At 46.5% G+C, this 15,753-nt stretch overlaps 1 protein-coding gene across 1 annotated transcript in view; it reads right to left on the reverse strand.

The window, feature by feature from the left end:
* Window positions 1-925: 925 nt before the first annotated feature.
* Window positions 926-15,753, reverse strand: part of LOC146859554 (CD5 antigen-like) — a 534,324-nt gene continuing 519,496 nt past the window's right edge. The window contains exon 5 of the mRNA XM_085650253.1: window positions 926-1,717. Coding sequence (XP_085506379.1) covers window positions 1,188-1,717 — 530 coding nt within the window. The 3' untranslated portion in view covers window positions 926-1,187. The remainder of the gene's footprint in view (window positions 1,718-15,753) is intronic.

A 15,753-nucleotide genomic window follows, 5' to 3' on the forward strand; every position in this document is an offset into this window, starting at 1 on the left:
ATGGGGTGAGTTCTTCCCCCCTCTCGCACTGAGGGTAAATCAATGGATGTTTGATGGATGCTGATGGGGTGAGCTCTTCCCCTCCCTCACACTGAGGGTAAATCAATGGATGTTTGATGGATGCTGATGGGGTGAGCTCTTCCCCTCTCTCGCACTGAGGGTAAATCAATGGATGTTTGATGGATGCTGATGGGGTGAGCTCTTCCCCTCTCTCGCACTGAGGGTAAATCAATGGGTGTTTGATGGATGCTGATGGGGTGAGCTCTTCCCCTCTCTCGCACTGAGGGTAAATCAATGGATGTTTGATGGATGCTGATGGGGTGAGCTCTTCCTCTCTCTCGCACTGAGGGTAAACCAATGGATGTTTGATGGATGCTGATGGGGTGAGCTCTTCCCCTCTCTCGCACTGAGGGTAAATCAATGGATGTTTGATGGATGCTGATGGGATGAGCTCTTCCCCTCTCTCGCACTGAGGGTGTGCACTCGCCCAAATAGATAAACCCATCTCATCCATAAGGGCTCAGTGATGTGAAGCACGGACTCGTCCAGAACATTTCAGAGCCGGGAAGGGAGGCACAGCTATTGGCATCATTTGAAGAGTTTAGCACCTACGTCATTGCAGGGTTCACTCCCAAAACAGTGCTGTCTAGTGGCCAGGATCTTGGTAGCTGGTCTCGTGTGACTGCCAACATGAGATTCTATCTCTCAACTAAAAGGAAGTTTCTACAAGTACAAATCGCGGAAGCCACTATGTCCTGCAGGTTAGAGACCCGACTATGCAGCAGGTGTTTGACCCAGGTCACTGTTCGACCACCTTAAATATTAGTGTTGAGCATAAAATGAAGAGATCTGTAGGACTGAAAGTTAGAGGCCTGAGAATACTGGTGGTGAGGCACGACTAATGTGAACAGACTTGCAAGCCATGTAAACTGGCACATTATTTATTTTAAAGATTCAAGTGGCAGAAAAAAATATATGTTAATTGTATACATTGTTCCATGCACTTCCAGCTTGTACCAGCAAACATGAGTTATTCAAATCCAAAAATCTGTGTCTTTACAAATGGAAACTGCAACCTTGAAATACATCAACCAGTTCGGAACATGATTTTCAGCTTTTCTTGTGCTAAGGAAGTGAATTATAAAAATGATCAAAGATATACATTGACAGGCCTGCCCCTCTACAATTTAATTCAGCTCAATAGTTGAAGAATAGTAGATACAAACAAGAGGGTAGATCTTCTCTGTGAAGGTGGCTGTGTAGGTGAAGAGGTGCTCTTGGGTCTTAGCCTTGTAGAAGGACACCAGCCCCCCCTCGTAGTCCAGGTAAACTCCAGTGGGACTTACTAATGGCAGGCGGCTTGCAAGGGTAACAGGCAAGGTGTGAATCGAGGAAAGGAATACATTGCTCTCCACAACCCAGAAGCCATTCTCAGGCTTTATTAGGTGAATGTATTTATTTATAGTAGCAGACTCCGTGGCCACCCCTATGCGCCACACTTTGGGGGCATCAGATTGAACAAAGCGAGTGGGCACCGTCAGCTCCCAGTAATGCTTCCCAGAGGTGAAGCCCACAGTTCCTCTGGCACACCCCACATGCACATATGTCTCATCATTCTTGGTAATACGTTTTGAACTAGGGCGGCGCGTGGCTCGCTTCCCATCTGCGGAGATGTTGAGTGAAGGATAAGCTGTGTTTGGATCCAGGAACAGAGATTCTGAGAAGGAAAAGCAAAGAGAAGGTTAATGTACATCAGTCAGTCTGTGCAGCTCTCAGCTCCTCCTGTCTAATCTCTCTTTCCCAGTCTAAGTCCAACAGCTTCTTTCTGTCATCCATCCTTTCATCTCCCCACCATCCCTTCAGTATGTCCATCTGCAAACCCGTCTGCCCAACTCTCTTACTTCTTTGCTGCAGTTGAAATGAAAGAGCTGCTTTTGAAGGAAGTGTGTCCTGAAAGACCACCAGTGAGATGACAATGGGATCTGGAATTGTCCTCAGTCATGTCCTTGAAGACAAAGGGCCTCATGTATGGGATTTGGGCATAGGGCAGCATAGTGAGGTGCCTTTCTGTGCTGCCCTACTTCAGAGTGAAAGGCAGGAATGTACTGTATTTTTGCAATACAGTGCATTCATGTCCTTTCTCCCTGCACTGGCGCCATTTCATCAGCCTAGCGCCATTGTAGGCACCCATACACCATGGTGCAAGGGAGCCTCCATTGCATGCAGGGTTGTTTAGGTGCAGGAAGAGGAACTTTTCTGCGCAAAAACATCCTACAAAGCGTTTTCCTCTTTCTATGTGCACTGCACTATGAAGCACACATGAAGAAAATACGAGCAGAAATTAACAGACTTCTCGTTACGCCTCACCTCTGGAGGCGTACGGAATTGGACTTGCCACTTCCCCAGGTTTATATGGTTTTCTAAATTTGGGGAAGTGTCAAAGTCTATAGGTGTTGCGTGGGAATTTTCACCACAACTCCCATAGAACGCCTCCCGGCCGCAGAGTAAGGCAACACAACAATTTGTGCTACATCACCTTACTCATGATTTATGAGGCCTCTCAAAGTGACCCAGGGCAGCTTTGCATAGCTTCATAAATCTGACTCAAAGCCTTCCATCACGCATGTGGCACTTTACATGGCGCAAAAGTGATCATTACACAGCCCCAACATATCTCCAGTTATCCTGTAATCAAATGTGTCACTCTGCTGTTTTCCTTGTTCAGAAACAAAAGCAGCAAACCTTACCTGGGTCACGGCGATATTTTCACAGCCGCCACCGCCAGGAGTCATACGGGGGCCAACACCGTGTACAGCAGCAGTAGCACCTGAACCAAAACATCGCGTCGCCGCCCCGGGACTCAATCTCCCGGCAGCCCCAGCGGCGGCGCGTACAGCTGACGCGCTGAGAGTGCCAGGTGACGCCTACATAGATCGGAGAGGCCGGCGGAGCAGCGGGAAAAGCAGCAAACCTTACCTGGGTCACGGCGATATTTTCACAGCCGCCACCGCCAGGAGTCATACGGGGGCCAACACCGTGTACAGCAGCAGTAGCACCTGAACCAAAACAGCGCGTCGCCGCCCCGGGACTCAATCTCCCGGCAGCCCCAGCGGCGGCGCGTACAGCTGACGCGCTGAGAGCGGTAGGTGACGCCTACATAGATCGGGGAGGCCCGCTTCGCGGGACGCGTGCGGGACGCGCCGGGCTAAGACCGGGCAAAGAGCGGGCCCTCTGAGGCCCTCCGAGGACCTACGAGACTGGACTGGACCCGTCCCCCTGGGCAAACTGTGATTCAAAAGAACCCAGCGTATAGTAAGTTGCTATTACACTCTATCGCTACGACATCTACTTGTCAAGTATATAACATGCCCTCGATTGTGCTGAGTCCGATAATAACGGTGGCTGATAGAGTGGGGACTTTATTGAATGGCACCCTGGATAATTATATTACTAGAACACCATCCGGAGGCTTAACAGAACTTTCTCTCGCAGAGCGCCGAGCTGAGAGTCGACGCTCTATAGAAAATATTAAGAATAGGGCACTGTCTGAGCCTAACCCCGCAGCCATTCCTAATAATGAGCTAGCCCCAGACCTTGCTAATGATACCTTACTCACAGATGGTGTACCTCTTTTGCTGAGAGATTGTGAAGTGCCCAGCACTTGTTCTACTGGAATAGACATTCCAAACTCACCACATAATCCTTTTTTGTATTCCCAGTACATCAGGAGTTCTGATTGCTGTGACACCCACTCCTCCTAAGACAGTACGACAAAGGTCTAAGAAACCTGTACAAACTACAAAGTATGGTCCACCACCTACCAAGAAGAGACGCAATAGGATGGAACCTTCCAAGCAGAAGCTGAGCTTCACTGACTTTGGGAAGAAGGCCATCCCCTCTAGTACTAATGTTAGAACTGCTGCAGTTCTCACGGACGTGACTGGAATGGATAATGCTCCTATATCAGTGTTAACTTCTGCACATACAGAGGGGGAACATAGCACTAAACATAGCTTGGAGGACAATGGGTCTAATACAATACATACCAGTAATCTTTTGGATAGTATTGAAATGATTATGCGAACTTATACTCTAGCAATAGTGGAAAGATTGAAAAATATGGAGAACAGATTAGGGAAAATAGAAGCAGACCTGGGTAGGAAGAGAAGCCCTACTAGACAAAAAGCTAATTTAGAGCTTAAACAGGTCTCAGTTCCTTCCCTAGCGGTTAAATCCGCCAATAACTCTCGACCATCACCTACCGAAATTGTGTCAGTTTTAAAAACAATTTCAAATAACCCCATATTAGACGCCCCGTCCTCTAGTAGTCACCTTTCGAGTGGGACAGCTCCTGCCCCTAAACCCGTTTATAATAATTTCACTACTAACCAGACAAATGCTCCTGTAAGCATTGCAACAGTTAAAACTAACTGTTATCCAACAATCTCTGATAATAAATCTACCAGAGATCTGGGCAATTGCCCGATTGGATTAACGAGACATGAGGAGGGAGGCATCAGGCAGACCCGGGGGGAACAGTTAAGGAGACCACTACCGGATCTTCCGCCAGAGGCCGCACCATATGTAGTGATTCTCACAGGGGTACCAGAGCTCCCAGTGAACAAGAGAGAGGGTTTTTCCCAACTAAAGAACAAAATAACACACTGGCTGACATCACACAGGCCAATTGCCAGCAACATAGATGGCGAAATAATCCATGTACGCCGTCTTCAGTGGTTGGAAGATCTAAAGACATTGGGGGGGACGTGGTTGTGGTCAATTTTAGAGATCACAATGCAGTACGCTACATCCTGAATTGGCCTCAGGTAAATCTTAACAGTAGCATCATTCCACACCCTCTGACCTACTTCTACCCAAGATCTGTGGTATTTCCTTTTCAACCTGCCAATGGTTACTCTTTTCCTACTACCCACTTCCCCATTATGATGAATAATAGGAATTCAGCCTATGTGCATCGTGCAGCTTCAATTGCAGAAACACCTGGGTGGAATTTGGTACCTACTAGGCCAAGCATTACTGTACATAAGAGCACGGACTATCCAGTGCCATTCACTCCACTGGAGGTGTCAAACAGGTTTGACATCTTTAGTGGTCTGGATGCCTGTGATTGAAGTCTACAGTCAGGAGGGGAGGAGATAGTGGGTGCACATTTTTTATATGCAGGTGGTTTGGTTGAGGCTTTGGAAGGGAATGTACCCATTGTTCCAAGTATATCTGATGGAGTTCCTGATCCGACTAGTGTCATTATAAAAGTGCAAAATAATTCTGACCACTGCACACAAACAGACAACCAAGGTAGCCGTATAAGTGACACAACAATCCATGGTCTAACCAACTATGAAGCTGTCCCTGGAGTTACAGGTTATTTTACACCTAGTAACTGTTCAGGGAAGGCCAATGAAACTGGATGTCTGGTGGAGGTCAGTGGACCAGAGACAGAGGGAGTGCTGGCCAACAGCAGCATAGGAGATATTACAAATGTTCACAATCCTTTAAGCAGTAATGTGGAGAGCCAGTTTTTGGTCTCGTGGAATGTGGCAGGTCTCAAAAATAAGATGGCCTCCAGGGATTGGGTTACCTTTATTGATAATTATATGATTGTCAGTATGCAAGAAACATGGGCATTAGAACCCCAACAGAGATCAGGGTGTCTTCACTTTGCAATAGCTGCAACCAAAACAAATAAAGGAAGACCTAAGGGGGGACTGACCACTTGGGTAAAACAGGATGATGGATTTACAACTACACAACTAGCAATTAATTCAAGGGATATTCTGGGGGTCAAGTTAAAATCTCCCTCATTTGGTGAACTCATTATTTTTAACGTGTACGCCAGGGGAAAGCCGGGAGGGAAATCGTCAGAAGTCGTGGTGGCACTGGGACACTATGGGGCATATGCATCAACATTAGCATTTGCGATTCCTTATTAGCGAAAAATAAGGATTCGCTAATAAGGAATAGCAAAAGGCTATGCATGTAGGAATCGCTATTCAAATAGCGATTCCTTAACTTTCCTTAATTGCTACTAGCAAATAGCGAGTAGCAATTAAGGAATGCCGTCCCAATCATTCCTATGGGCCTCCAGGCCCATAGGAATGAATCGGAGATTGCATGAGCAAATAGCGAGTACCAGTAGGTTCTCGCTAATTGCTCATGCAATTTCAAGGGTGCAAGGGTGTCAAAATGACACCCTATAGCACCCCTGAAAATGATATGTGCACATATGTTGCACACACACATGCTCTAAGGGCATGTGTGTGCGCAACATGAAACTTTGAAAAATGCACAAAAGTGCATTTTTCAAAGTTTTTGCAAATTACCATGCAGTTCATCTTCATGGTAATTTGCTCCCCCTATTAGCGAAATCGCTAATTTTTTAACTTTGATGCATTGCATTTAAGGAATCTCACTTTGGGATTCCTTAAATGCAATCGCTATTTAAGGAATCGGTATTTAAGGAATCCCTATTTAAGGAATCGGTATTTAAGGAATCCCTATTTAAAGAATCGCTATTTAAGGATTCCTTAAATAGCGATTTCTGCTTTTGGGTTGATGCATTGGGATTGGGTATTTTTAACTTAATACCGGGAGCTATTAGCGAATCGGTATTTTACCGACTGGATTTTGGGTTGATGCATGAGGCTGTATGTTAGTATTTGGAGGGGAGGTGCTAATATATTAATTTGCGGAGATTTCAACTGCTCCTATGAGCCTCTGGACCATATGGATCTAGAGCTCACGGAGGCAGAGGATATCTGTTGGCAAATCCCCCCCTTAGTATACCCCCTATTAAACGGTGGACCCAGGCAGCCCTACAACTTAAGACCTTCAGTTTAGAACACGGGCTGAGAGCAGTGAATGGCAGGACACGAGGGGATGAGCAGGGCAATCCAACTTTTAATAACGGACTGAGCACCAGCAGAATTGACTATATTCTGGTCAATCTTGAATTCTGGTCATCAATACGTGATATGACTGTAATTCATCGTATCGAAAGTGACCACAACCCTCTCAGTCTTGAGCTACAGCTTCACAAAGGGCTGGGGTTAATACCAGATGATATAATAGATGACATTGTGATGGCAAATGATACTCGGCGGGTTAGATGGGCCGAGTGTCTGGGTAAACCCGAAACCATTAGTGAAAGGAATGACATGGTAAATGAAGCAATCATTGAAATACAGGGGCAGCTGGATTATGAGGATTACTGCAGCAGGGTAGTCCATATTCACTCGACCCTTTTTTTTAAACTAAGTAAATATTTTAGTATTCCGAGGAAGAGGAACTCTGGTAAGGGGAAAAGAAAACCGGAGTCATGGTATGATAAAAACTGCAGGACTGCATACAAATCTTTAGCTGATGCAGTGCGATCCACTGATAGGGAGGCCATTCGGGCGGCAAGGAACCATTAAAAATGGACACAAAATGCCGCGAAAAAAGCGTGGGACACTAAATACTGGGAGGAGTTATTGGTAGCCAGTAAGTCCAGAGATTCGACGGACTTCTGGCATCTTGTGAGGTGGGGCACGGGGAACCAAAAACCAACCCCGGTTAATCATGTCCCGCCAGAACACTGGGTTAAGCACTTTAAGTCCCAGTTTGCTAACACAAAAAATGTCCCAACACCCGCCCTAGCCTCTTTCAGCCGTCCTTTATTAGCAAACACGCTAATGTTCACCAAGAAAGATGTTGAATGTGCCCTTAATTTAATACCCAAGGGCAGGGCCCCGGGCTTAGATAAAATTCCCGCAGATTTGTTTCTGCATAGTAAATCAGTCTGGGTCCCTTACATCGAACTACTGGCGAACACTATTGCCAAAGGCACTACGGTGCCGGATATATGGCGGGGAGCAGAAATCATACCAATTTTTAAGAAGGGTGACCGAGCTGACCCGGGAAACTACAGGCCAATTAGCCTAATAGCCTGTATTCAGAAGGTTGTGGCCAGAATGGTACTTCTTAGGGTCCAGAATTGGATCGAGGACTCGGGAGTCATGTCCACTTTACAGGCTGGCTTCCGACCCCTGACTAGCACGGTAGATCAAGTTTTCAGATTTTCCACAATATATTGGAAATGGGTGGTCCTGGGGGGTGGCACACTTTATGCAGCCTTTGTTGATTTAAAGGCTGCATTCGACCTAGTCCCAAGAGATAGGCTGTGGAGAGCGCTCCACGAGCAGGGTATCCCACCAGAACTGCTTGCGGTTTTGATAAAACTACATGAAAATAACTACGCGCAGGTCAGATGGGGTAACCAGATCCAGGTGACCGTCAGATTTCCAACGGAAAGGGGTGTGCGGCAAGGGTGCGTGCTGGCACCCACATTATTCACATTATATATAAATAGAGTTATAGATTATTATAGGGACTCTACTACTGATGCACCCAAACAGAACGGCATCCCCGTCCCCCTGCTAATGTTTGCCGATGATACCCTCCTATTATCAAAGACTCAGGAAGGGCTTCAGAAGGCAATAGACTGCTTTGAAAAAATTTTCAATGACTATGGCCTCTCTGTTAATGTCTCTAAAACCAAATTTATGACGATGCATAGGCATAGGAACATTAGGGGCAGAGTCTTTATGAATGGGGAACCGTTAGAGCAGACTGATAGCTTCAGCTACCTGGGCATCACTTTGGGCTCTAGGCTACAGTGGAAGCCGCATGTGGCCCATTTAATCTCCAAGCACGCACAACTATCTGGTGCCCTCCTAAGAGAATTTAAGTTGTCAGCCACTAAACCTGTAGCCCCAGTATTAAAAATGTATGGCTCAAGAGTAAGATCTTCCATGTTATATGGAGCGGAACTGTGGGGGTCGTCTGATATAGCAGGTGTGCAAAAAGCACACAACAAATTTCTCCGCTGTATAACAGGGCTTCCACATTCCACACCACTCGTACCTTTGCGCATGGATCTGGGTTGTCAGAGTCTAGAAAATATCTGCAGATTTAGACCAGTTGCCTATTGGAGAAGACTGTGGGTAACCCCAGAATTGCATCACTATGCGTTAGCACTGCTGGAAACGCGTGATATGGACTCTGGGGGTAAAATTCTATGGTTTAGAAAGGTTAAAACTCTCCTTAAGTCTCTAGGTATGGGGGATCTTTGGGATAATCTTCAGGAGACATTATTTCCTACCAAACAACAGTTAAAAGAGGCCTACTGGTCATTCATATCCCAGGAGGAGTTTCAGTCACACACTGCTCCATCGTATACTAAGGCTTTTCTGGAGCTGAAACACACTCCTGGGTATGAGATGTACTGGGATCTGATTACAATGCCTCATGATAGGAAGTTATTCCATCAGTTTAGGGTAGGTACTCACCCATTGAATATGGTCACCTGCAAATGGGCATCTAGTAAAAGTGACCAAATGTGCCCTTTCTGCATAACACACCCGGAAACCATAGCTCATGTTTTGTTTATTTGCCCAGAATATAAGGCCCCCCGTCACAAATGGATAAGAGCAGTTTGCATTCAAAAGGGTATTATGACGGGGATTACTGCACTGAGAATATTTCAAAAGACTGTTCTGAAACAATAGCGATAGACCGGCTAAACTAGCTTTACCTGTAAAAAATCTTAAGGCTATCCAATTTAGGGGAGAATTTTTGTAGGGCAATAGAATTATTGTATAAAAACCCTACAGCTAAAGTATTAGTAAATGGAAATATCTCAAGAGTTTTTAATATATATCGGGGGACGAGGCAAGGGTGTCTGTTATCTCCCCTCCTTTTCAATTTATACATTGAACCCCTAGCGGAGAAGATACGAAAACATGACAGTATACTCCCTTTTAAATTTCGGTGCTAGGAGAAAAAAGTAGGACTATACGATGATGACTGAGTGGTATACACCTCAGAGCTCACCACAGCATTACCGGTTGTGTATGAGCTGGCATCACAGTTTGGGCGGATCTCAGGATGTGAGATTAATGACAGCAAAACGATCATAATGATATGGAACATCAACTCACAACTGAAGTGTGTTAAAGAGGAAATGAGATACCTGGGTATCAAAATTGTCCAGAAAAAAGAACAAATCCCCAAAACTAACTTTCAGAAGATCAGCAAGGAAGTGGAGAAATTTCTACTTAGTTGGTCTTATCTCCCTTTGACAATTTATGGTAGAGTCAATCTTGTGAAAATGTCAATTCTCCCTAAGTTTACTTTCTTATTTCAGAATATGCCCATGGCTTTTAAGGAAGAATAGCTCAGAAAAGTTCAGTCAAAAACAACCAGCTTTATTTGGGCCCAAAAGGTGCTCGAATTTCGTGGAAAAAAAACAAGAGGTGCAAAGAATCTAGTTCAACGATTTGTTCATTAGTAGAGCTTTAACTTCCCTTTTGAAGGCAAGTGTAGAGGGAATCAGTCTTGTATCCACTGGAAGGAAGTTCCAGATTCTCGGGGCGATGCCAGAGAATGTTTGATGGTAGGTTTTAAGGTTCTAAAATTTCTTTGGCTTGAGCAGCAGTGTTCTAGTGCTCCTTGTGGACTTGGAGCCACCAGAAAGTTCCAGCTTGTTTGTCAGGTATAGTGGGGTGTTGAAGTGTAGTGACCTATGGGTCATACAAGCGATCTTTAGTTGTATCCTTGCCTCAACAGGAAGCCAATTGAGCGACGAGATGTGGTTGGTCTTCTTAGAACCCGGGATGAGTCAAGTAGCAGCATTCAGAGATGCTCTGATAGGGGCTAAACTGAGTTTGTATGTTTAGGTTTTTGTCTAGCATAACTCCCAGTGATTTAGTGGAGTTAATGATGTGTGATGAGCTGTTGAGTGCTGTGAGGTTACACAGATATTTCACCACAGTGGTGGTTTGCCTAACGGGTGCAATGAGGATGAATTCTGTCTTGAGGGCATTTAATTTGAGATGGTTGGAGGTTAGCCAGTTTAGGGTTTTGAGGAGGGTTCCGTTGAGAGATTTGATGTAATCGGGGGGAAGAGATTTTCATGTAGAGTTGAGTGTCATCCGCACACATGTGATATTGGATGTTGGAGGCTTTAAAAATGGCTCAAGGAAAAGGTTAAAGAGTGTGGGGGAGAGTGAGGAACCTTGGGAGACACCAAGTGTGCAGGGACTAGGGTTGGATAAAGACTGGTTGGATTTGACTCTTTGTGCTCTGTTGTTGAGGAAAGAGGAAGACCATTTAAGGACCGTGCCTGAGAGCCCCGTCCTTCGTTTTAAGAGGTAGAGTAGATTGTCATGTTTGACCGTGTCGAAAGCAGATGAGACATCTATGTGAGTGAGTGATGGCCGTTTCGGTGCTGTGGCCGGTACGGAAGCCCGATTGGAATAGGTCGAGAAGCTGGAATTGCTTAATGTGTTTGCGTAGTTGTTCCTGAACACATTTCTGCAGAAGTTTTGCCAGGGTGGGTATGTTTGTGATTGGTCAGTAGTTGTTCAGGTCAGCAGGGTCAGCTGAGGGTTTTTTGAGACTAGGAGCACTAGGCCGGCCTTCAGGCAGTCCGGGATCTCACCTTGAAGAAGTACGGCATTGATGATCTTGGACCAGAGCGGTGCTAGTCCTATCATTTCTATGAAGATGTTGGGGTGGAGGGGGTAATTGAAGTGATTAGAGGGTATAAGGGTTGAGAGACTATTAAGGATGGTAATGTCATTGAGGGGGTGAATTGACTCTATGAGGCATTGTTTTTGAGGGAGAGACCATGAGGCGAGGGCGAGGGTGTGGAGACAGAGGAGTCAAGAGAGGGTGACAGATTGAGTGCAGCAGACCTAAGATCTGATTCAATTTTATTTGTCTTTACAAGGAAGAATTCCGCAACTGCTTCGCAGTTTGGTTGCTGGTGAGAGAGGTGCTGAGATTGGGTAGAGGTGTTGTTGGATTGTGATTTAATGAGCTCAAAAAGTCGTTTTGGGCAATTTTTGGCTTTGTCAAGTTGGTATTTGAAGAAGTTGGCATCATTCTAATGAGTTTGTTGTATCTACTCCTTTTGAGTCTTAGAGTTTTCTGAAGCTCCGTGGAGGGAGTGGATCTCCAATTGCATTCAGCTAGTCTTAGCCTGCGTCTGTCCGCATTTAGTCTGTCATTGAACCAAGGTTTGGAGTCTTTTATGGGAATTCTTTATAGTTGAAGGGGGGCCGTATCATTCAAGGCAGATAGCATGCGTTGTTATAATGTTCAGTGAGGTCGTGAACATTGTTCATGTTTGCAGGCGTCAGAAGGGAGAAATCACAGCGCTCTATGAGCTCATTAATGCTTATGTGATGGAGCGATCTTTTCCAGTATTTTAGTTTTAGTGGTTGTGCACTTTTGTGGTTCCAGCTTTCAAGTATCAGGAAGTCGATATAATGACGGTCAGACCAAACACATGGTAGAATGGATTCGAGATGAATGGAATTGGGGTCGGAGATGATTTGATCCAGTGTCTGAGGGCAGTGTCAGCCCAGGTTGGAGGAGACGGTTTCCATGATTTGTTCAATTAGATGGAGGTTATCACTTGGGGGTGGGAGAAGATGTGAAGGCTGCATAGGCGTCTGTGTGTCTGTGTGTGCTAGTGATATCTATGCATAGGTATTCACAGGATGAGAGATTAGCTGAGGGGGACTGTTTTGTTGTTAGAGAGTTGCAGAAGATACAGGCTATGCCACCTCCTGTTTTCTTAACTTGGTTGAGTCTGATAATGTTGTGAATTGGGAGGACTAATAGGTCAAGGATAGGGCCAGAGGAGTCACTGAGCCATGTTTCTGTGAGGATAAGGAGGTCCAGTTCTTGGGCAAGGATGAGATCAGCAAGGTCGGTGGCATGTTTTACTGCAGATCTGCAGTTAAGTAACATGCATTTCAGGTGTGCTTTGTGCATGGTGTCTGTGAGAGTGGGCTGTGTAGTGGGGATCTGCATGAGGTTATTAATGTTTATGGAGTTGGCATTGAGTCTGGGGGCTCTATGAGGGTTGGGTGTGATGCTTTGGATAGGTTCCACATTACCAGGCTTAGGGAATGTCGCACCAGAGGCATTTAGTGGGGTTGTATGTTAGGATCTAGCAGGGACTGAGATGGCCGAATGAGGAGAGGTGTACTCAAGAGGGAGGAGAGAATATCAAGTTCTGAAAATGGATTATTGGATCTAGCAGGTCTAGATGGGGCATTAGGGTAGGGGGTGGTATTACAAATCTGGGCAGGGGGTTTCAGCTGGATCATATGTGGGATCTCAAGTGATGTCAAGTTGGAAGAAAGATGAGGGATCTCAAGTGTGGACATGTAAGAGAGATCAAGGGCTAGCTCTTCGGTGGACTTAAGGAGTTTTTGGATGACAGTTTTGAGAGTTAGAAGTTCCTGGTTTATTTTCTTGAACTTAGAAGCAGGATGTGAGTGTGGATAATGGGTCACGTGGAGGGGAGGCGGGGGCTTGTTCAGTGGGGAGGGCAGAGGGGAGACCAGGGAAGGTGAACAGGAGGGAATGGGGAAATCTGCTAGTGGAGAGTTCCATCTCCGATGTACGGGCGCGCAAGGCGAGTGGGTGATGGAAGGGAGGTTAGGGGATGGGAGGTTGCAAGAGTTCCTGTTGGAAGCCCGCTGTCGAGTGAGGGAGTTATATAGGCAAGGGCTAGTGGGAGAGGGGGTGGTGTAAGTGTCCGAGAGGTGGACGGAGCGAGAGATAACAAATGCTACGTGATTACTGGCAAAAGTCTGGTCAGGTCGTGGCACAGTGGGTGAGTTAGGGGAGCTTGGGGATGAAGAAGCTGTGGTCCTGTGTGTGTTGATCAGGGTAGGAGAGGCATTACTCAGGTTGTGGTCCATTAGCGGTGGATCAGGGACCTCCAGAGATGGGGTAAGGGGAAGTCCATACCTAAATTGAATAGGGAATTCGCTAGTGACCAAAGATTTTTTAAAGAGGGCAAATCTGTCATCAAAGATGTCCAGGTTGAGATCGGTGGCCTGAATTAGTATAGTCCCATTGTTGTAGATGGATATAGCTGCATTTGCTCTAAAAGCGGGAGACTTCATAGCCAAAAGTCGCAGACCGTGAGGAAATTTTGTGGCCGAGGTGATTCTGAGTAGGGAGGGAACGTCAATCTCCACTGAGCTCCTCTTTTAGTGTAGAAGATCAGGTCACTCATAATAGTACCTATTTTTGGAAAGAGGTAGGGGTCAGAGATAAGGGTTTCTGGGTTGTCTTTGAGCAGTCTATGTTTCAGAGTTTTAGTCACACTTTTGGAGAGCTTGGTTGGACTTTTTAAGTCTGGAGTCAATACTGCGTAAGGGTGGTCGTGGAGGTGAGAGCTTAGTAAACGAGGTAGGATTGAGCAGGAGTCCACAGAGTGATCCAGGGTCGTGTCTTCATGGTGCTATCAGTTCTAGAGAGAGAACAGAATTATTGGGGAATTGGAGTCAAGCAATCAACCCAGTTATTATAGTAAGGAGCGGGGTCGGCCGTTTACAGCCCTTAATATCCGGGAGCCTCCTATTGGAGAGATCAGGTCTATGCTGGATGGTGGTCATGTGCTAGGTCCCATTACAGTGTTCCGGATAGTGTGGTGCTGGGGTCATGAGTCAGGTCAGCTATAGCACTAATGAGCATGTGGCGGCCATTTTGGAGAGAGGGTACATGAATAGTGGTAGTGGGGGCAAACAAGCTAACAGTTAATTAGGAAAAATGCAGGGGTCGACCATTTAGAGAAGGTGTGGTGCTGAGGTCATGAGTCAGGTCAGCTATAGCACTAATGAGCAGGGGGTGGCCATTTTGGAGAGAGGGTACTTGAATAGTGGTAGTGGGGTCAAACAATCTAGCAGTTAATCAAGATGAGCGCAGGGGGCTGCCGTTTTAGAGAGAGGGAGGAATCCTTAATAGAAGACAGGGTCATGCACTCGACCCAGATGTTCCAGAGAGGCGGGGCGGCCATTTTAGAGATTTAAATAATGTAAGGAGACGGGGACGGACCAGAAGTCCTTCATGGTGCACTTACCCCAACCTCAGCGAGTAGAGGGTAATTTTGAGGATGTGGACAATAATATCCGATCCTCAGAGCAAGAGAAGACAGTTCTCGGTGTCGGAGATGCAAGATCCATGATTCCCTCAGTAGCAGAAGGCGGGAGTGATCGTGGGCACCATAGTCTCAATGCAGATGCCCAGGGCCCCACAGCACCTCTCGGTAGCGGCCGGAAGCACGCCCGGGGGCTGGGGGCTCAAGGAAGCATAGTTATACCGGCGTGGTGGCATAAGTGGGTGGGGTCATCGGTGGGCACAGTGCTGTCTTTGTGACCCAGGGAATAAACACGGGAAGGGGCTGGGGGCTCAGCGACTCAACATGTGTGGGGCAGAGCGAACACAGGAAGTGGAGTGTCACAGGGATGTTCCAGGTGTCCATTTGGAATATGACCATTCGGTGTTGTGTGCGCTGACGACCTCGGTTCGCGGTGAGGGGTAGGGTCATGCTTGAGAGCATAGACCAAAATCGGCCTCCTATGAGAAGCTGAGGGTCAGGCCGCATCTTGCTAGTCACTGAGTGATCCTCAGCTTCGATGTAGAGGAGCGCAGGGGGAAAAAAGAAAATCCTGAGCTGCCCCATGCCTTGGGCAACGTATAGGGTCGAGGTAGAAGACAGCAGCGACTGTCTCTGGACTGCCGAGAGTAGCAGGGAGTCAGCAGGTAGCTGTGTCACAGATGAGCCGGGATATCAGCTGGAGCCTGGGCCAAGAAGACTATAGAGTCAGGGAGATCCGCTCGGTTGGTGACCTACCTTGCCATGCCTGGCGAGGAGCTGCCCTGCTC

Source organism: Triturus cristatus, chromosome 3_2 (genome assembly GCF_964204655.1).
Source record: "Triturus cristatus chromosome 3_2, aTriCri1.1, whole genome shotgun sequence".
Lineage (NCBI taxonomy): Eukaryota > Metazoa > Chordata > Amphibia > Caudata > Salamandridae > Triturus > Triturus cristatus.